The sequence below is a fragment of the Ictidomys tridecemlineatus genome, chromosome 4 (genome assembly GCF_052094955.1).
Source record: "Ictidomys tridecemlineatus isolate mIctTri1 chromosome 4, mIctTri1.hap1, whole genome shotgun sequence".
Classification (NCBI taxonomy): Eukaryota; Metazoa; Chordata; class Mammalia; order Rodentia; family Sciuridae; genus Ictidomys; species Ictidomys tridecemlineatus.
Window position 1 is genome coordinate 15,918,183 of NC_135480.1, and position 23,054 is coordinate 15,941,236.

At 32.2% G+C, this 23,054-nt stretch overlaps 2 protein-coding genes across 2 annotated transcripts; both read right to left on the reverse strand.

The window, feature by feature from the left end:
* Window positions 1-7,101: 7,101 nt before the first annotated feature.
* Window positions 7,102-8,049, reverse strand: LOC101958792 (olfactory receptor 8J3). Its single transcript, XM_005331699.2, has one exon. It carries the CDS (start codon window positions 8,047-8,049, stop codon window positions 7,102-7,104), a length of 948 nt encoding a protein of 315 aa, XP_005331756.2.
* A 7,432-nt stretch (window positions 8,050-15,481) lies between these two features.
* Window positions 15,482-16,423, reverse strand: LOC101959073 (olfactory receptor 8K5). Its single transcript, XM_005331700.2, has one exon. The coding sequence runs from the start codon at window positions 16,421-16,423 to the stop codon at window positions 15,482-15,484; it is 942 nt and encodes a 313-aa protein (XP_005331757.2).
* Window positions 16,424-23,054: the final 6,631 nt, after the last annotated feature.

Below are 23,054 nucleotides of genomic sequence, written 5' to 3' on the forward strand. Positions count from 1 at the left end.
GTATCAACATTCTGTTCTAACTAAAAATTCAAAAATTTATAAGACCACAGAATTCAAAAAAAGTCCTTCAAAAACTGTTTTCTCTAGAGGTTTTTAACTATAAACAACTTCAATACAGTGGACAGATATTGAACACTTGTCTGAATAAAAACACTGGAACATATTATAGTAGTAATTGCACACAAGTGGAAAAATATCAGGAAATGTACTTATGAAGACATATTCTACACTGTAAATATCTTTTTTTTTCCAGAGGGGGTCTGGTGGTTACTGGGCATTGGATGCAGGGACACTTGACCATTGAGCCACATCTCCAAACCTATTTTGTATTATATTTAAAGACAGGTCTCACTGAGTTGCTTTGCCCCTCCATTTGATGAGGCTGGCTTTCAACTTGTAATCCTCCTGCCTCAGCCTCTGAGATACTGAGATTATCTATACTGTGTCTTAATGTATAGTATATTAGAAGGGTCTCTTTAATGTTACGTATAATTATTCTCATATCAAAAACCAACATGTCCTTGCCAATGAGTGAAGACTAAATGCTTTAGAGAATTGTCTCCAAGTGTCAGGTACATAGTGTTGCTTTGTTTCATTTTTAAAAATTTTGACAGTGCCTTAACCCATATATTTATATGTAAAGTATGTATAAATGCTTCTGGATGCACAGGAGAGGAACGGGTCATCTGGGTTGTAATTTATATAACTTCTCTCAGTATTCTCCTTACCTTCTCACCTGTTTCACGATGAACTTGAGCAAACAAGGTGATTTTAATTGATTATTTTACATTTTCATAACTATTTTTATAACATTTAATATAAATTATTTTGACATACATTTACTTGAAATATTAATCCTTCTCAAATGAACATTTCATTGTAATTTAGGAATAAAATTTTCATGTATGCAAAATTCAAATGTATTTTATCAGGTAAAGTCCTATGGCAGTAGAAGGAAGTCCCATTGGTTTTATATTAAGGAACTTCATGAAAATTCCTTAAATATATTGATTAAAGATTTAAATAAAAATTTGTATACCACTATGTGATCCAATACTAATGGAACAAAATAAAATGCTCCATATTTTAGACAATATTAAGATGTAATTTGAAGTCCTTTTATATATTTAATCTACAAAAGCTTCTTTAAATTATATTCTACTACATAATGGAGATAAACATGTATATAATTGAATAGATATATGTTGAAATATTCTACAAATTAAATATATATGTATATATAATTCATAATTTTATAATGTATACACATATAAAATTAGCTGGAATGCATGTTAACGAAAGAGGGTTAATGATCATAATCTTTAACTGCATCTTTAAAAAGAGAAAGATGATCCTGTTTACAAAGAAAATTGTAGTGAGAGATCTGTGAGCTACAACCAAAATAAAATATGTAATTTTTACATTAATTATAAAGGTGATTTCCATAATTTGCACGTAAATCATTGAAAATACTGCTCAAAAATTCTACTCTCTTGTTTTCCCACACTTTCCCTATGGGTACATTTTTCTTACATCATAAATATGGAACTACATATCAGCAGGTAGTGCTACTAGAAAATATCTTCAGTTAAATGCAATAGGAAGAAATACAAATCTTGCATTTTGGCCATTTGCTTTGGTTTTCTTTGCAGTTACTAACACCAAAAATCACACTTGTAGTTATTTGTTTTCTTGTTAGTTCAGAAAATATAAATGAGCTTCCATTCAGCAGCCTTGGGGTTTCTGGCAAGAACCAGATTGTGTTTTTGTTCTTTACAGTTCAGGTTGAGTAGCAACTTTAGTTTTTGAAAACCATGTCCTCATTTTTAAAACAATCATACCCTCCTCTTTTCACATTTCAACAGACTGCCAAGCACAATCTGGACATTCTATTTCACCTTAAATCTGGCTTTTTCATATTCTCTTAATTTTCAAATAATAATTTCACCTTCTACTGTGAGATAGAAACTTCTGTTTTTCACATCAGCAAATGAGAAACTGTATCTACATTTTTATAGAAATAATTATTGAATATCAAATTATTTTTATACCACCACAAGAACCTAGAGACACTAACTCTATTTGGAAAGACATCAATAATTACCTTCAGTTACTTTATTATGGCTTTTAAAATATTTTTATCTTCCTTGTGTCTTATTTGCTCTTAGTTTTGACCTCAATTGGAGATAAAATTATTTATACAAAACAAGTATTTTGCACATAATGTCAGGATGGTTAATATGAATATGCATACCTATGAAAGCATGTAAAATAGCTGGGCATGGTGGCACACACCTGTAATCCCAGTGGTTGGGAAGCTAAGACTGGAGTATCAAAATTTTGAGGGTAGCCTCAGCAACTCAGCAAGGCCCTACGCAACTTAGTACAACTCTTCAAAATAGAAAACAAAAAGGGCTGGGGAGGTAGCTCAGTGGTAAAGCACCCCTGTGTTAAATCTCCAATTTTAAAAAAAAGTAAAATATTTTAAAAATAAATGAAGTGAAATAGAGAGGATTCCTATTTCTCTTTGGATATGAGAGGTAAAAAGCACAGCATTAAGTCAGAATAGCCCCATTTTTTCCATGAAACTTTGCAAATTTCACTGATATATTGTGACTACCTGTATCATAGACCTACACATGAAACATTCTTTCTTTTTTTTACCTGTCATGAATTCTGTCTTGACTGCCCCATGTGTTTCTTACATGAAATAGTGAGAACAATTTATAGATATTTTTTTCAAAATTTGAGAGTCCCCTTAGGAGATGCAAAAGGTTTTGTTAATTATCCCTTAAGTATTTAAGAGCATAACAAAATGCCTAGAGGCTGTGGCGTAGTCAAGGATGGTTTGTATTCACTAGTGAATTAGTACTCCAGAGAGACAGTCAGTAGCCTCTGCATAGAAAGGGATGCACTCAGTGGAAACTGGCTCACACAACTCGGTCCTTTTAAAACTTCATCACCAGGTAGTCATATAGAAAATCATATTTCCTAATAATATAAATATTGCAATATTTCCACTAGTAATTACTTGAGTTGTCATACTGACTTTTTAATGGATATATGTGGATTTGTACAATCATAAAAGATCTTAATTAACTGAGGGTTTATAAAAAACTCTCATGTTTTTGACAAAGAAAAATAGAAACATGAGGAACTTACATGCAACAGTGGAATGAGGACTTGAGAATCCATCTCTATAAAAACTACAAAAACATGGGGAAGTACTTTAAAAATCAATTTTTATAAAACTCTGTGTTCAATGAAAGCTTAGCAATAATCCATTACATATAAATTAAAAAACAAAACAAAACAAAATAAATTGCTGAACATTGTTAAAAATAGCAATATATGGGGGTGGTAACATAACCTACTCTCATTTACCATCTTTAATATATATAGTATATAATTATACAAAGTGTCAAAAAACAAAAATCTGGTAATAGCAGCTATGAAAATCAGAAAATGTGCAACCATTAGGGTGTGCAGATCAGCTTTGGAGCTCCTTAAGAAGTCTTCTCCCATTTCTAAATAATTTGTTGACTTCCTGGGGAAGTCTTTACATGGGTCATTGCCTTCCTTGGAGTTGATTCTATGAAAATATCTTTATCCTTGGGCATTTGTTGGCAAAAAAGAATATTTGACAATTGATTGGATTAAGAAATGTTGTTGGGGCTTACAAGGTCTTGACAAAAACTTAAGAGGAAAAATTGTGAATGTGATTTTTTTTTCCATTCTGTATGGTCTCTTTTTACATTCTTGATTGTTTGCTTTGAGAAAGATTTTTAGCTTTATACCATCCCACTTATTGGTTCTTGATCTTAATTCTTCCACTTAAGGTATCTTGTTGGAGAAGTTGGTTCCTAAAGCTGGTATGATAGAGATTTGGGCCTACATTTTCTTCTAGTGGATACAGGGTCTCTGGTCCAATGCCTAGGTCCTTGATCCATTTTGAGTTGAGTTTTGTCTGGGTTGAGAAATAGGGATTAAAATGTACTTAACAGGCATCTCTAGAATACTCTATTCATTAAAAATTAAACTCACTTTCTTCTCAACAGCACATGGAATATTCTCTAAAATAGACCATATTTGAAGACACAAAGGAGCTTCTTAGTATACAAAAAAATAATTCACAATAGTTTGTTATCTTTTATATCTTTGTAAAATGGAATTAGAAGTCAATTAAGGTCTAAACAGAAACTATTTTAACCCAGAGATTGAACACTGTTTTTTAAATGAGGAAAGAATCATAGAATAAATCATGGAGAGGACTGGAGGTATGGAGTACTTGCCTCTAATTTATGAAGCCCTGGGTTCGGCCCTCATTGCCATTATCAGAAAGCAATAAATAAGAGAGAAACAAAGAAAAAAAATCTTAGAAAAAATGAAAACAGAGGTAGAACATATCAAAATGTCAGGAAGAGTATGAAGGCAGTTCTAAGAAAAAAGTATTTGTAGCATTTAAGTACACAAGCAATGAGCCCAAGTAATTACCCTAAGGTTGCATTTTAAAACCCCCATAGAGCAAGAAAAAAGAAATTTCAGAACTGATAGAACTCGTGGAATAATTAGTGTCAAAGGCTAAATTAAGTAAATTGAGAAAAAATAATGCAAAAAATTATTGCAACAAAAAGTTGGTTCTTTGAAAAGGTAAATAAGACAGATAAATTTTTAACCAAACTAACCAAAAGAAAAAGAGAGGGGACCCCATCAACAAAATTACTGAATATAAAGGAGATAATAGAGACATGAATTAAATTAATAAGAGCACCATGACATACTTTGAGAACTTATATTCTAATAAATCAGAAAATCTAGAAGCTATTGACAAATTTCTAGATAAATATGACCTATATATATATATGACCTACCCAAATTGAATCAATAAAATACAGAAAACTTAAGCAGACTGAGAGCAAGTAATGAGATTGAAGAAGCAAATAAAAATCTTCTAACAACAACAACAGCAAAAATCACATCTGGTGCACTGGTTAATGCGCCTGTAATTCCAGTGGCTCTGGAGGCTGAGACAGGAAAATCGTGAGTTCAAAGTCAGCCTCAGCAAAAGCCAAGCACTAAGTAACACAGCGAGACCCTGTTTCTAAAAAAAATACAAAATAGGACTGGGGATGTGACTCAGTGGCCAAGTGCCCCTGACTTCAATCCCTGGTACCCCAAAAAACAGCAACAACAAAACCACAGGAATAGATGGATTCTCAGTTAAATTCTGAAAGGCTTTTAGAGATGAGCTGCTGCCAATCCTCCTTAATTATTCCATGAAATGTAAAAAGAAGGTATATGTACACACAATGAAGTTTTTGTTTTAAAATTTTTCTTTATTTATTTATATGCGGTGCTGAGAATCGAACCCAGTGCCTCACGTGGGAGAGACAAGTACTCTACCACTGAGCCACAGCCCAAGCTCCACACAATGAAGTTTTATTCAGCCATAATGAAGAATGAAATTATGTCAATTTCTCATAAATATAAGAAATTAAAAAATATCTTATTAAGTAAAATAAGCCAGATTGTCAAAGACAAGGGTATAATCTTTTTTTTTTTTTTGTCTTATATGGAGTAGCTAGAGAGATTAGGGATTTTGAAAAAGTAAATCTAATAAAAATAGAAGGGAGAACACTAGAGTAGGAAGAGTATCAAGGGGTAGTGAAGAGGCCATGGAAAGGGAAGAATTGAGGAATGAAATTGAAAAAATTATGTTATGCACATATATGAGTATATCACAATGCATTACAATTTTATATATTGCAGAATTTAAAACTAAATTAATAGAAGGAAGACCATTAGGTAGAGGATGAGGGCCAGGGGGAAGGTAGGAGGGGTGGAATTGAAATAGAACATATTATGTTATATGGATTTATGAATATGTCAAAATAAACCACACAATTATGTAAAAATATAATGCCCTAAAAAATAAAGAAAAAAAGTAAAAGATTTCATAAAACTGAAGAAATTTCATACGTAGTCATACCACAGTACAATAGAAAACCTAACTAAAAATAGTTAGGCAGGAGCCAATAAAGAAGTACTTCCTGGATAGAATTCTTAAAATATTTCAAGAAACTAAAATTACACATCTTTGTGCCAACATTATATAAAAATACATCCCAAAATAAAAATAAGAATAATAAGGAAACTTTGAGGATAAACCAAGTATAAGGTTTCTGTGTCTCCTAGTCTAACCATATTTTGTAGGATTACATTTCTTTTCATTACAGCATAACTACCATACCTGAAGACAGTGATTCTATACTGTTAGAATCACAATCTGTTTATGGGTACAGGTGACATACATACTGGATGTTCTTTTAATTGTCCATATGTATCTTCCAGTTGAGTTTTTTAATTGTGTTAAGATATACCCTAGTGTCCCTACACAAATTTGTATAATGAAACTTAGAGCAAGAAAAAAGTAAAACTTTTACCTTGCATGAAAGAGTATTCAGTGATCCATCTCTGTGTCTTTTATTCACAAATTGTGTAGATTATATGACTTGGAGTCATATAATTCAATTGTATTCAGGTTAACTGTCATAATATAAATTCACAGGTGGAATACACTTGTTCATTTAAATAACATTAAGAAAGAGATAGGAAGTTTTGTTTTATTTTATTAGTTTAGTTGTAGATGAATACTTATCACTTTATTTTTATTTATTTATTTTTATGTGGTGCTGAGGATCAAAGCCAGGGCCTCAAGGCAAACAGTCTACCTCTGAGGTACAACCCCAGCCTGGGAGTTTTATTTTAATATAATTGTCAGTTCAACTCTGGTAACTTACTTGTAAAAATGGTTTTAATTCTGAATAATTACAGATATTCAAGAAGGAGTGATACACACTATTTAACCATGTTGTTTGTAATAGGAACAATCAAAGGAATGACAAAGAAGAAGAATGATTAATTTATTTCTCTTATCAATGTTTTGTTTTTCTGTTCAAATACATGTAATATTTTTTTCTGACTCTGAGAAATATTTCTTCCAAACTTACTGCCTGTTTATTCCTGGGGAAAATTACTGAGTAACAACTTTGTTTCTGTATTACCTAAACCTTCTGTTTGTTTACACAAAGAGCCCCCAAATTATATTGACCTAAATGAATAGCATGGATTTGTCATGAATCTCCTTAAGGCAGCCTTCACATCCTTGTTCCTCAGGCTGTAGATCATGGGGTTCAGCATGGGGATCACCAGGGTGTAAAACACAGATGCCATTTTATCAGTATCTAATGAGTAATTAGTTCGAGGCTGCAAATACATGAACAGCAGAGTCCCATAGAAAACTGTCACTGCCATCATATGTGAAGCACAGGTGGAAAAGGCTTTTTTCCTTCCCTCTGATGAACGCATCCTTAGAATAGACCAAACAATGTTGAAATAAGATACTAGAACTATAGTCATAGAAAAAACAATATTTGAAGCTGCAGATATAAAGACTACTGTTTCTGGAATGTAAGTATCAGAGCAAGACAATGTTAACAGAGGCATAATATCACAATAAAAATGATTGATGACATTGGAAGAGCAATAATACACAGAAAACACACAAGGTGTCACCACAATAGCTGTACAAAAGCCATAGAAGTAGGTGAGGGACACCAGCAGCAGGCAGATCCTCTTAGATACCACCACCATGTAGAGCAGGGGGTTGCAAATGGCCACATAGCGGTCATAGGCCATCACCGCCAGCATGAGCACCTCGGCTACGATGAAAACCAGGAATCCTCCCAGTTGGGTGGCACATTCAAAGAATGAAGAGGTTTTCTCACTTCTCAAAAAATTTACCAGCATTTTAGGAGCAATGATGGTAGAGTTGCTAAAATTTATAATAGCCAGATGTCGGAGGAAAAAGTACATGGGGGTTTGAAGTCGAGAATCAACACTGGTGAGGGTGATGATGCCCAGGTTCCCCATGACTGTCAGCCCATAGATGAGCAGGAAGACAAGGAAGAGAGGAATCTGCAGCTCTGGAAGATCTGAGACTCCTATGAGAATGAACTCAGTCAACTGGGTGAGATTTCCAGGAGCCATGAAGGTATTAGGAAAACATCTGTATGGGGAAGAACAAAACTAGCTATGAATTTAATGAATCATTTTATAGAACTGCCATTAGGGAACAAGGACAAATCCTTGGGTGAATTGCAGGGTCTCATAGAAAACTTTCTTAAATCATGTACTACCCTAGCTCAGTTATTAGACTAAAAGTTTGTCAAATAAGTATACTTCCCCTTTGGTTGGGGGAGAGAAAAGGCAAGTATGATACATTAAATGATGGTCCAACATTATGCAAGAGTTTGAAGATTTACTCCCTTGAAATCTACTTGAATTCTGAATACATTCCTAACTTACAAAACTTTCAAATAATATGGTATATATTTTTCAATTAAAGGCTTGAGTAAGTGTTATGTTCTCAAGTAAACGTTTCCTTGTGATGTTTCATCTGCGATGTCTTTCTCTTTATCAAGATTATTTTGGGTACTGACCCCTTTATTTTATTTATGTTATCTTTTTCTTACATGTATAGTATCTATATGAACTTAAATATTACCACCCACGTCTCCTAGCTGTTTTTTCTTTTGTCCCATTTTGTTAACTCAGATAAAAATACAGGGAAGTGCATTCTCATATCTATTTTCAATTTTCTGAGTCTCTTAGTGGCTTTTAATAAATAAAATAGTGCAGTTTTCATCCTTTATTTTTTTTTGTAAATCATTGACATGGTTTACTAGATACTGCTTTTAATTCCATCATTTTCTTTTCTTTTTCTTTTTGTCTGTATGTATTCTTCCATGCATTTATTTTAGTCATCATTTTTATTTATAAAAAATGATTAATATTATTTATAAAATCCAAAAATACATGGGGTCTTTAGTTGGTTTTTTATTATATTTTTCATGTTGTTGATATTTTTATTATCATAATAAAGGTCCTTATTTTTTAAAGGTAATTGCATTGGATAGATTTACCCTAGAATCACTTGCTATTTTAATATAACTAAATATTTTCCTAGAAATGTTTATTTCAGTGATGGTCACCTACTCCTAATAAAAATAATGTGAATCTCTTTTAGAGTCACAATTGATAGCTTTAGTGGTGGCACTTACAGCAATAAATCCTATGGTGGTCCCTTATCCCAAAACTTGAACTTAAGTATATAGCATCATAAATATCATAACAGTAAAAACCCAGAGCTATTAACATTTTCCCTCCTTCTAAAAAGAATAAAATAGGTTGAACAAGATAAAAATATCCTTAAATAAAAAATAATGAAATGTCAATGTAAGAAAAATCAGAGAAGTAAGACCAAGATAATTCCTAACACTATCGATTAGCTAATGACAGTTTTTTTTCTGATGCCAACTATACTTTATTCCCTTGGTTTATTTGAACTATCTTCCTATATATGAACCATATACTTATTTAATTTAGTCCTTGCCAGACAATGTTCAAGCTTCAGGACATATGTCCCTCCCCTCACGAACCTCCTTTTCTAAAAACATGAGCAATTACATGAAATTTGCAAAAGTCCTAATTTCAAGTAATATATTGTAATATTGTAATAGTAACATAAATCAGATTTTGAATGCTCTCTTTAAAAAAATGATAGGCATGTTAGATGACCAGAGTGAATGAGTTTAATTATTGCACTCATTTCACAACATGAGTGTCTCAAATATCATGTTGCTTGCCCTAAATATATAGTTATATTTGCCAATAATTTTAGTATAATTTATATTCAGTACAATGCTAAGTGCTTATGCATAACTTTTGAAAAATGAGGTTTGTGGTATCTTTGCTCTCAGTGAAGAATATATCCATGACCATAAAATATTCTCCACTTGCTATTTAAGTGACAGTACAATATACCCCAGGCCAAAAGCGCTAAGATTTACATAACCAGAGATTTGTTATATAACCAGAGATTTATTGTAGAACTTCATATAAATGGAATAGTGTAGTATGTTTATGTCTGGTTGATGCTATTGAAATCCATCAATTTTAATGTGTGTATTAGTGTTTCATTAAAATGTATTGCTGAATAGTATTTATTCTGTTATATAAATGTACTGCAATTTTTCTTTTTATCTGTTGGCACAGTTGAATATTTCCAGTTTATATGAATTACGCTATCAATAACTATGCATGTGTAGTTATTTTGATAAACATGTTTTAGTTCATTTGGGGTAAGTATCTAGGAGATTAATTATTGGAACCTCTGGTAGTAATGTATTGAAGTATATTTCAAAATCTAAATTGTTTTCTAAAATTGAGTACCCCTGAACCTACTAGTCGTCAATAATTTCAGAAACTGAAATGAGAGTGCATAATTGATATAATCTTGTTACTTTCTAACTGGTAATGAAGTATTTTAATTGTGCCTCAAGTGGGTGAAGAGTAACAGATCATTGTTATTCTAGTTTCATTTTCTTAACAACTAAGGATGTTTGGCCTTTTAATGTATTTTTATACTAATGATATTAATATCAATATCCATCCTGTGAGGTATATTTTTAGATATCTTCCCCAATGTTTACTAGGTTGTATTTTACTATTGACTTACAAGGAATGCCTATATATATCCTTGATCATATTGAATTACTTGGATTTCCTTTTTAATTAAATCAGGTTTATTTTTAACTGACCCATAAAAACGTAAAAGCATGAGTATTTATGGGCTGCCAAGTAATGCTTCAATGCATGTAATCACTATTTAATATCAAATCAGGTTAAACATATCTATTTTCTCAAACATTTATCATTTCTTTTGGTGAAGAATTATTTGGACCTCTTGGTGCATAATCATTTGAACGTGCATATAAAACTTAATTTTTGATCAGTATTCCATTTATTCAATCTTTCATCTATCTGTAGAAAACAATACATTTTCTTGATTACATGAGGACCTTGCTTGTGTACCTGAGGCTACTTCTAGGCCAGTTCTCTATGGCAACAGTCACTATTGACTGCAGCTATTGAATTATTTTGATATTCAAATTTGAGTCCTATTAAAATTAAGCCTTGTTAAAAGCTATTCCCTGGTCTGAATTCTGTTTTATTCCATTAAGGAATGAGCACTGGGATTCTATGTATAAAGAAGTGAAGAAGATAATCTCCTTTTAGCCACCTTCCTCTATCTGTCTGAAATTTCTGTTTCAGGCAGATATTGTGAAGTAGTTGAGAAAATTCTTTCAAGAAAGAATTTTTCTTATTGTCTGAGTATGTCTTCCTGAGTCAGGGGATGAGAATTGAAGATATTCATTACAGAGGCCCAAGTGGAAAATCAGCCTCAAGGAATTTTAGAAATATTGGAGATTACATTATGTAGTCCATTCATTATGATCATTCATTACTGTCACTTCTGCATTAATACAAATATATAACAATTTCCTACCTCAAAGCTCTTTGGTACTCCAATCCATTAATATATATGGAACACTAATACAAAAAGCTAAAGTTTCTAACTCTGGGAAGAAATTTGAGACTGCACAAATTGTAAAAGCTATGTCGGTTGGCAGTGTTATTTCTCAATTACTAATGATTATAATTATTAAGATAATATATGTTTTGTGGCTCTTTGGGGGAGTGCTGGTATTCTGTGAGATCTGGAATATTATAAACATTCTGGAATATTATAAACATTCTGCCTTACCATGGCTTTACCCCAAGGCCATGGCTGCTGTTACACACCTAGTATTACAATCTTGCACTTTTATCATTATACTGTAGAAATGATATGTCAGTATACTTTCTTGAAAAAAAATTTTAAAAATGCTTCTTGGAAACAAGTCTAAATGAAGTCACTTTTACAAGATCAAATAGTCAAGTGTGTGCAGTGCAATATAAAATAAAACTTACCCATGATAATAAGAATAAGACCAATCATAACATGGTAGATGTGTTTGATAAGATTATATAATGGATTTTTGTATCACTGCTGTTCAGTTCAATTTTTCTTTTAAATAATGCAAACTATAGTACAGGGAAGAGAGAAATAAATGAAATGAGAGCATTTTTATGTAGGTTGGCACCAATGGGTCAGAGATAACAATAACTTGAGTCATTTTCTGATTTAATTCCATGCGAATTTCACTTTGAATATTATAGTAGATTGAAACAAGAATGATTTGGAAAATGCATGTACTTTAATTTTAAAAAAATGCCTACTCAAACAACAAAGGGAACATTGAGATGTAAAAAAGCCATTTATTTGCTTAATGAGAACATACAATGTGAATGATACTGTGTGTTAGCACAGAGTCTGTGACCCTGTATAAACAATCTTATGAAAAAGACAAAATAGGCATGGAAGCAAATAAAATTAACCCTTTCATGTATCAATTTATTTTAATGTGCATTGTCAGAGCCACAGATTTATCAAAATGAGGATGCTATTCCAGTAGATTATGAGAAAATTTACCCTAAGTTTTCTAATTTAAAATCAGCTTTTTTTTTTTTAATCAGGCAGGAGGCTATTATAAGGCAAATTTTGGTATAGTGTGGAGATCTCTGTAGAGGGTAAATAATTATCTGCAGTTGTGATTGAGCACCTAATCAAGAATCTTCCAAAATGGCCACTGTATCATTGATATATAAAATATTAACTTAATTTTAATGACAACCTGTTCTGAGACAGCTCCCTACATGCAGGGCACCCTGCATAGCTAGGAATGAGGAATGTAACTGAAGGAATGCTGAGTAAAGAATATAGACATAGGTCATTGTTAAGTAGCGGATTAAATCAGTGAGTTAATGTGAAACCAAGGTGGTGCTAGTAGTGAACAACAGTGTTGGGACTGCATAGCATGTTTGTCCTGCGTATTAATGGTTCTGATGGTAAAGTGTAGTCCAAAGACAGAAATATTTTTTGCAGAGTAGAGGGTCTTTGAGGATCTTTTAAGTTGTGTCCGTAAAAATGTCAAAGACCAATGTTGCCACTTACCTTCCTGAGGGTCTGCTTTGGCTTTCCAGTTTTAATCCTGACAGGCTGCTCCAGAATGGATTTAAATGATGTTTTTCACCCATGAGTCTCATTTTTTTAAAATGTTAATCTAGTTCAAACATAAACTAATTAAATCTCATTATCTGAGGCAGAGTGTCTTGCACTTGTGTTAATTATTCTCAGAATATTCCATTAGGAAAAAGAAAAAAACATGTCATGCCTCATTCTAATTGAATAAAAGTTTGTGTTCTCACTAAATGCTGTAAATCATAAGCATGCCTTTGTTAGATTTTCATTGTCACAATGTCATGTGCATATTAGGTATATAACATAATTCATAAGTGAATAAAACAATGACTTTCTAGAAAAGATGGGATAGTATTTGGTCATGCAACACCCACAGACAAATAATATTTTTGCTGAATACAGAATAATGCCAGATATATAAATATAGTCTGGCATAAGATAACACATTATGACTTGTTTAATTTCTTCCAAAAAATTAGTAGTAAATAATTTCTTAATATGTTCATATGAATCTTATATCTTGATTGTTTTTAAACATTGCTCTTTATCACTTGTTTCCAGAAATTTGATTGTGATGCACATTGGTGTCATTATTTTCTGTTTAGCCTTCTTGGAACTATTTTACCCATTTACATCTCTGGTATTCTGATTTAAAGATACTTTGGTAAGGAAATTCGCACCAACATTTCTTCCCATGTTTTTTTCTTTTCCTACCCTATCTATACTCTTTTTTCACTTGAACCTACAATTATACATCATTAGGTAACTTATGCCTATTCCAAAACAAGATCACTGAGATTATTTTCATGGTTCAGTTCAGAATTTTGTTTTATTTCTGTCTTCATTTTAGGTAGCTTAATGACTCATTTAAGTGGACATCTTTTCTTTTTTCAGCATATAGTCACTTGTTTTTAATATTGTGATTTGGGGGTTTTGAAGTTCAGTTTTAGAATCTTTAGTTTTTTCCTCATAATACTAATGCTTTTGTTAAAGTGTAAAACACCTTGAATTACACAGTGATGGTCTGAAAGAACTTGCTGTTTCTTCTATCATCACTGTCATTTCAAGTTCTATTTTAATTGTCTCCTGGGTAGAGTCACATCTTGTATCATCCTTATAAATCTAGTATTTCTTATTAGATGCTGAATATTTAAAATTTTATGCTAATTTTTTTTGTTTTGTTTACTTAAATGTGTTAAATTCTTTAAACAAGAATCAGTTGTGTCTACTTGAAACTTATTTTCAAGTTCTTAGAAATGTGCAAAGCAGCTTTAAACTCTGTGACTGCTACTATATGTCCAGGTGTTGGAAAACAAGCTCATCTAGTTATACTGTTATGCGGATACTGAGACCTTCAAATAACTCTCAGATCACACACCGACATTCCAAATAAGCCTTTATTCATGGCCAGCAGCTGACACTCTACTGTCTAAAAGTGAGATAGTCAGAGTGATGCACCCCCTTCAGTTTGGCCTTATATTTAAGCCAAAAAAAAAGAAACACAAAAGGACATTAGGGGGTTTAGCCAAAGCAAGCAAGACAAGTTACAGATGTGAGAGATGGTAGTCAGGTAGCAGAAGGCTTAGCCAATCAAAATAAGCCCAGATTCCCTAGTTACAGAAACAGGAGATTGCAGTTAGATAGTTCCATTTTCATGAGGGTTTTCACAAAAAAAAGGAAAAACAACTTGCCCCAGTCATGACCTTTCTACTTGGCATGGCCGCTTCATAAAATGAAGTTACTAAACAAAATGCAGTCACTATAGTCAAGACTTCAGTCTCATCACAATACAGAACGTGCATGTCTTCCTGCCCTATATCATATCTAGGAATTGAGTGGCTTACAGTATCCTGGTCAAACTTCTTGTGGACAAACACTTGTGGCCATCCAGTGCTGTCATGTGCAACTCAGAATTCAAGCACAAACTCATGGGAAACTAGTGTGGAGGAAAATATTCATGACAATAATACGTTTTGACATAGGAAACAGGGAGCAATATGACAGAAATATGTTCCCATTGTCTGAAATAATTTTAGTATAAAATATTAAATTCTCTGATTAAAGGACAGAAATTGGCATGATGTTCTAAATACATGCTGTCTGCAGGACACTTACCTTATTAATTTAGGTTCAGAACATACAAGGAAAACAAGCATAAGAAGGTAATTGTCCAAACAATAACAACAAAAATTTCGGCAAAACCAACAGTTAAGTAACTTAGAGTTTAATTCTTCCCATTGAAAGAATATAAAAGGCCATAGAAGTACAAAAGAAATATTGAACCACAGCAAGAAATGTTAAAAAGAAGTGAAATTTAATTGTGATCTGCAAATATGAGGGTAATTTGGGGTGAAAATTAAGGAAATAATTTAGTTTTCTATATGGTATAGTGAATTTTTGAAGTGATAAAAAGGAATATATTCATATCTGTTAGATGTAGTGTCAATTGTCATTGCCTTTATCAAAGTTTGTACAAACAGCATTGCATATTAAATATTAAGTACAAAATTTGCATTTATTCCTAAAGACCCTGTGGAAAGCATTTTTTACCTCTTTGTTCCTAATGCTGTATATTAAAGGGTTAAGCATGGGAATCACTAAAGTGTAAAATACAGAGGCCAGTTTATCAGTTTCAAAGGAATGGGTGGATTTGGGCTGCACATACATAAAAAGTAGAGACCCATAGAACACCACCACCACTGTGAGATGAGAACCACACGTGGAGAAAGCTTTTTGCCTGCCTTCTGCAGAATGCATTCGACATATGGCTAGCAGAATCAGGAGGTAGGATACTAAAATCACCATGAGGGATGAGAATAAATTAAATGCTGAAAATAATATGATCAATAATTCTATATCCCGTGCGTTTGAACAGAGCATAAGTAACAAGGGCACATCATCACAGTAGAAATGACTGATGATATTGGAGCCACAGAAGGTCAGTATGAAAATCTTAATAGTGATCATCAGAGCCTGAAAAATGCTGTAGAGGTATGGAATGCCCACCAGCACATGACAAAGTCTTTGAGACATGATGACATTGTAAAGAAGAGGGTTACAGATGGCCACATAGCGGTCATAGGCCATGGTGGACAAGATGAAAAGTTCACTGATAATGAAAGTAATAAAGAAAGCCATCTGGGTGGCACATGCATAGAAGGAAATGGTATTTTGATCCACAAAAAAATTCACCATCATCTTGGGATAAATGACAGTGGAATTGCCAAGGTCAATGAAAGCCAGATGTCTGATAAAAAAATACATAGGTGTGTGCAGGCGGGAGTCCAGCTTGGTCAGAATGATCATGCCTAGGTTGCCCATCACTGTGAGTGTGTAGATGAGGAGGAAGACCCCAAAGAGGGGAAGCTGCAGCTCAGGCCGCCTGGAGACTCCTGTCAGAATAAATTCAGTCAGCAGTGTTGCATTCTGTTGGCCCATTTGGTCCAGATCTCTTTTCTTGAAAGAAACAAAGGTATTGTTATCAACATTATTTAGAACCATCCAAACAAATTATAATATCTGTAGACAGGACAGAAAAAAATTATGTATACATGGTGTATATTATTCTGAAAGTTAAGTGAAAGATGCAACTTTGCAAAGTAGGGATTCTTGTGATCCCTGTTTTGGCATAAAGTCTTAATAGAGTCAGTAACATTTGAAATATAATTATTGGTTATAGAACCATGTAGGCATTAATATAGAAACATTAGTCTTCATATCAGCTATATAATGGAGTCAAATTTTTCTTAATTTACTTCCATTTTTATCAGACAATATTTGTGGCATTTTGGTACTTTTAAAGATAGATGTGAAGAAACATGAAACAAATGAAATTTAAATTTTGGGCACCTGATTTGTACTTGAAGGCTTTCTATAGACTTTTCTCAGTGAACTCACAGAGATGTATTTTTGTCTGACTTACAAAGAAAGGCAAGATATGTCAGCCCCAATCAATCAAACTCACTCTCTCTTTCCATTCTGACTTCCATTCTATCACACTTTAACAAATAACATGTTGCATTAATAACATGTTGCAGTTGGACCACAGGCATTTATGGGTCCAACTAACAGGGAATTGAATAAGGATAATACTGTACATTGTAATTTGTGGGCATATATAAATGGTTAAAAATTTATGACATTAAGCAATGCTATTATCTGATGTACAAATGGTTATTAAAGCATTCCTTTGTGAATATCCTTATAATATAATTAATAAAGTTAATATGTTTACATATTTATATGGTTGTTGAGAAATGGTATATTCATACTGAAACTCTAAGATTCTTTTTCCTTTCAAAATAAATATTCAAATGTTTCTCAAGTATTGTGTAATTTTACTTTTTCTTTGAAGAACATAAATCCTTAATTGAGTTGTATAGGTTTCAAGACACACAATATACAGATATATTCCTTAGCTTAGCTCAATATATACATGGGTTTTGATTATTTAGTTTTATATGATTTTTTTCACTTTGCATAATATTATAAGATAAGAGATTCTATTAGGAATTTAAGATATATACATATGTCAGCATTTATTTATACTGTATAGTAGTAACTGCTAAATAATTTATGGAATTTTATAACATAATATTTAGAGAGCATAACTCTCCACCTTTAGATATTTTAGTAATAACAATTAATATGAACAGTCAGTAAAAGAATATAGAAGTGCTCTGATTAAAGATGATGAGCATATTCTAGATTAATATCTTAAAATTTTCTTCTTATCACATTCAGAGTCACCTCAATGAAAATGTAGAACTCTGTAACTATGATTTTTTATTTGAGAAGAAAGTGGATATCAGCGTACACAGGTAAAATGCAAAAGAGAACAAGTTCTTAGAAGAGTACAAGTGTCAGCCTGCAAAACTATCAGGTAGAAACTTCTGGAAATCTACCCAATGGCCCAGCACTGTAGTCTGGAGAAGCTGCCATCCAGAACCACCTGATGGCATTCTAGTAGCTCTAGAATCGGCTCATGTTGGGGCTGAGCTGGAGGGTGACCCTGGAGATTGTGGAGTCATTTCCATCCGTTCTTCCTGATGAAGTTTCTGCTCTTTCTGTATTGAGTATCCTCTAGTTTCAGGACCTTTCCTCACTCACAAGTAAGAACAATAAACTTGTTGCCTTTTGAAAATGTTATTTGGAGATTACAGGGTAACAGAGCCTACTATTTTAGGTGTTTATGATGGAATAGAAAATACACTGAATTGAACAAAGAAATTCAGAATTCCAATAACAAAATTAGGAATTTGAAGCTTTACATAATCTTTTTTTTTGCTGCTTTTTTTTTTAAAAAAAAAACTATCTCCATATTCAGTGCCAATCATTACATTCCTCTAAAAATATCTGGATTCCTTTGCTTTACCCAGGCTTTTTCCTGCAAGAACATCTCTAATCTCCTCTGAATATCCTGATATATGTTTATTATCTCTACATCAGGATAACCATTAGAATGCAAAAGGTAGGCAGAGGACTGACTGATTTTCCAATCTTTATTCATGGTCATAGCAAGAATTATTAGGGATTCAGGAGTTTCTCCATAACTTCATCACTCTTAAAAATCATTCTATTTCTTTTCATGTACACAATGTTTGGAATTTTCAGTATGGGAAGAAAAAAATAGCAGGCTCTGAAGTAAGAAAACTTATGAAAACAATAATTCAAATAGATGACTACATCCTCTGCACATTCACACTCAGGGTAACATTAAATAAAACTTAATTGCATTTGATGAAATATTCCCATAGAAAAGCTCATCTTAAAATGTTCTTTTTTAAAATAAGTGTTTTTATGTATTTACATTAAAATGATTTTTTTATTTATCAAATATTTTATAGCATATACAGTAAATGTTATTTTTCATTTATCTAAAATCAAATGAAATTGGACATCCAACATTTTATCTGGGAATTCTAATGTTATAAAGATTCCAATTGATGAAATCAGTGTTGGATTTTTTTTTTTAATTTCCTGTCTTACCTTTCACTTGTAATATATGAATACCACACTAAAATCTCACAAATAAAATAGTTATAGAACATTTCTTTGAGTCCATAGAATTTGGTTACCTGAAAACAAATGATTCATCCAAGGGATAGCTGTAAAAAGAAAGATTGATTTTTTTTTTGTATTGAATTGAAATGAATCAGCTCTCATTGATCATACAATCAGAATCTGGGAGTAATAGAAACATTACCAAACCCAGGTGATTATGCAAGTCCATAACAATTCTTACACACTCAACTTCAATGAAGAATAGGTTTTTCTTCTCCTAAATAACTGTTATTTTTCTTGGCATACAAAGAATTTATGGTTTTCTCCCTTAGTTGTGAGGTTCCCTGAGGAAATAGCATGCAATGTGTTCAGTTCATTATACTCAAATTATCTGAGTGATTCAATTAAAAAAAGAGCATTGAAGTCACCCTTACTTGTTCCCCAGTGATAAAACGTAGGAGAAAAATCCCAGAAAGGAGAAAAACAACATATTAATCTGAATGATTCCCTGGAGAGTTTACTGTCTTGAAGACACTCATTTACCTACTTTCTTAGAATATAATATGAAATAATGGAAAGTACTTTGAAACCAGCTTCATCCCTGCAAAATAGAACAATTCCAAAGCCATCGTGAAATTATCACTATCACACAGGGTTTTTTCCTTCAATTTATTTTTAAAATTAAAATATATAGCAGAAGCAGAGTTAAAAATGTGTAATTTAGCCCTTTCATGTGAGCTAGAAAATACCATTACCATACAGAGAAGACACCAAAAGGAAATAAACTATAATTTTCTTTAAATTACATATATTGAGACTGAAAGTTTTGAAAATAAAGCTTAATTGTGCTTGATAGATGTACATTTTCCTTTATTTTCTCAAAATTGTAACAGTTGTTGTTATGCAATATTTTTTACTATGATGTCTACCCAACAGTGGTATTTTCTGAGCTGCAATTTCACCGCTGTCGGAAAAAGCACAGTCACGTTGAGAGTGAAATCTACTATAGAACAGTATCACTTATATCTCACACCATTTATGCTTTCTTTTTTATGGTTTCTCCTCATTTACTTGCATATGTGTAAGAATTTGTACACAGTGCAACTTGGAACTTTTTTGAACGAAATTATGATTTAAAATATATTAAAAGATATATCAATACTGGAATGAAGATAATAGATTCATTTTAAATGCCAAATAGTTTTCTTTCGTGCTTTGTAACACCCACCTTCCATCATAGGGAAATTTCCAGGTACCTTACCCTCATGTATACTCCCATCCTCACGCAACTGTTGTTCTGAATTTTATTCCCATATTATTTTCCCTGCAGAAATCATATGCAGATACAATTTGACACTTGGGGATATAAGGAATTTTGTAATCGTGGAGTATTTTAGTGAATCAAAATTATTTCTTATTCTAATAATAATAATATTATTTTGTTATTTTTCATACTGAAAATCTTTAATATTTCCTTAGGCTCATGTTTTCAAAAACTCTTTTATTTTTTTAAAGAAAGAGTGAAAGAGAGAGAAAAGAGAGAGAGAGAACTTTTTTAATATTTATTTTTCAGTTTTCAGTGGACACAACATCTTTATTTTATTTTTATGTGGTACTGAGGATCGAGCCCAGCCAGTTCTTCAGTACCGGTGATGCCAGTTGAGCGTGTTACCGCTTGAGCCACATCCCCAGCCCCTTCAAAAATTCTTTAATGATAAGCTGTGTAGTATATTTTATTGAGGTTGACACATTCCTGAATTTTTTGGTGTTCCTTTCAATACTCAATGTACTGCACATCTCTGCAGAGGGTGATGTTTTTCTCATTTTGGTCTATGTGAATGGCATACACCAGAATAACATGGTGCCCAACCTTCCCAATTCCATATGTGTTTTTTGTCTTTCCCCATGAGAGCATTTAGGAGTGCTTGATTCATGCATTCAATGGACCATTTCACAAATGCTGACTCAAGAAAGATGGCTTAATTGAACAAGAAAAAAATGTAGAATTGGGGGTTCTGATAGCTTTCGTTTTCATTAGTTCAGTAGCTTGACAATATCAGAGCCAGTATGTTTTGTTGGACACTCATTGTCTTATGCTTGAATTAATATTCCTAACTGATGAAGCTAACCTGAAACGGTATGAGTCAGAGAAGCAGAAGTTAATGGGAATGAATGTTTCTTTGAGGGACTTTGCTTCTTCTGAGATGCACTGTACCTTGTCATCATCCTTACAGACTTCCAAAGACAAATCATTAGCAATTTGCCATTTTCATAAAAATTCTGCTTTTTTTCACCTTTTTATTTATGAACTTCTTGGGACACTAATGATGGAACCATTCCCTTTATTTCTTTTGTAGGATGCTCTCAATTCATGTTAATGCTTGCTTCCTAGTCACCATAATTTATTTCAAATCTGCTCAATCTATAACCCACATTCCTCTACTTTGTGACCAATTTCTATTTGATCAAAGGTCAAAGGGGATGACTGTCACAGTAGAAATGACTGATGACCTTGTAGCCACAGAGGATAAAGTGAAAGTGTTTATGGGGACCAGGAGAAACATTAAAGTGTAGAAGAGCTAAGGGATTGTTAACAGCATCTGAGACACCTTAGTGCCAAAATGACTGAGTAGAGAAGAAGGTTAAAAATTGTCTCATGGGATATCCTTTAGATTAAAAATTTCACTAATAATGAAAAAAAGAAAGAAACTTTGCTGAGAAACATAAAAAATAATATATTTTTTTGATTCATAAAAAATACTAACATTTTGGTTCATACAATTATAGAATAACAAGCATCAATGAAAAATAGGTGTCTGAGAAAATATGTAAGTGTATGCTGTTAGCTCAAAATCCATCTCGGTGAGGATGATTATGTCTGAGCTGTCCAGCACTGAACAGATGTCTACAATTCAGGACAGTGCATGATGAACATTAGAATGAATATTTTCCCCATTGTTAGATGGTCACATTACATGCAGGTTTACCCAAAAAACTATCTGGATAGAGACATCAGCATAGGCAATAGATTTCATGTACTATTATCTTGGTGATTGTTTTAACACAAACACATATAATAAATAAATTATGTGTAGTTTCCACTGTATGATATTTGAAAATAATACCATATCTCACTAAAGATGCATCAATACAATAAAAGAGGGAGGCATTAATATAACAATGAATTTTACCTAGGGTGTAATTTTATACCAATAATGTAACTTTTGCCCTGTCGGTATATAATATTTAGAAGATAGCTATGCTTTTAAACAACCTATTATTCCCAAGATGAGTAATCTTGAAAAGAATGATGATAGATAAGCAGATATATTTAATATATATATATATACACACACACATATATATATATATACACACACACACACATATATATATATAGTAAATAAAAGAAGAATTTTTACACTATGAAAACTGAGAAATCATATATGGAGAATTAAAATAAAGATTGTAAATGGTTTCTCTGTTTCATACAAAAACACATGTGTAAAATGCCATTTGATTATTGTCTTCTCTTTTTTTCAGCAGCCAAGTAGACTATTATTGTAAATATTCGAGATACATAGCCTAATCTCAAAATCAAGATTTATGGTACTAATACAGATAAACAAAGAAAATTTTATTACATATAACAAAAAATAGCAATATGCAAAAAAAGAAATTATCAAATATAATTAAGTATAATTGATTTAAATTCTCCAATTAAAAGTCATTATTTCCAGAATAAATATTTTAAAACAATATTATGTAATATGCCTCTCAAATAACCATGCCATCTAAAAGAAAATCACTTTTTCATTGTGTTGTTTTAACTCAGGCAAAGAAAGCATATTACAGTAATAACAGGCTAAGGAAGAAACAACATTAAACAATAATTGATTTAAAGAAAAATACAGCTTACTTATGAAAAGTATTTAGAAAAATGGAAAGTTCTGTTGAATAACAAGCCAATCAACCATGAAGCATTAAATCACAAGCGACAAATGATAGAAAGTTAGAATTTATTGATATCTTATATGCGAGAAGCAGATTAGTACATATAAGGGAA

Bases quoted from the DNA above. Each gene is read 5' to 3' on its own strand.
- LOC101958792 (XM_005331699.2), bottom strand. From the start codon at position 8,049: ATGGCTCCTGGAAATCTCACCCAGTTGACTGAGTTCATTCTCATAGGA.
- LOC101959073 (XM_005331700.2), bottom strand. From the start codon at position 16,423: ATGGGCCAACAGAATGCAACACTGCTGACTGAATTTATTCTGACAGGA.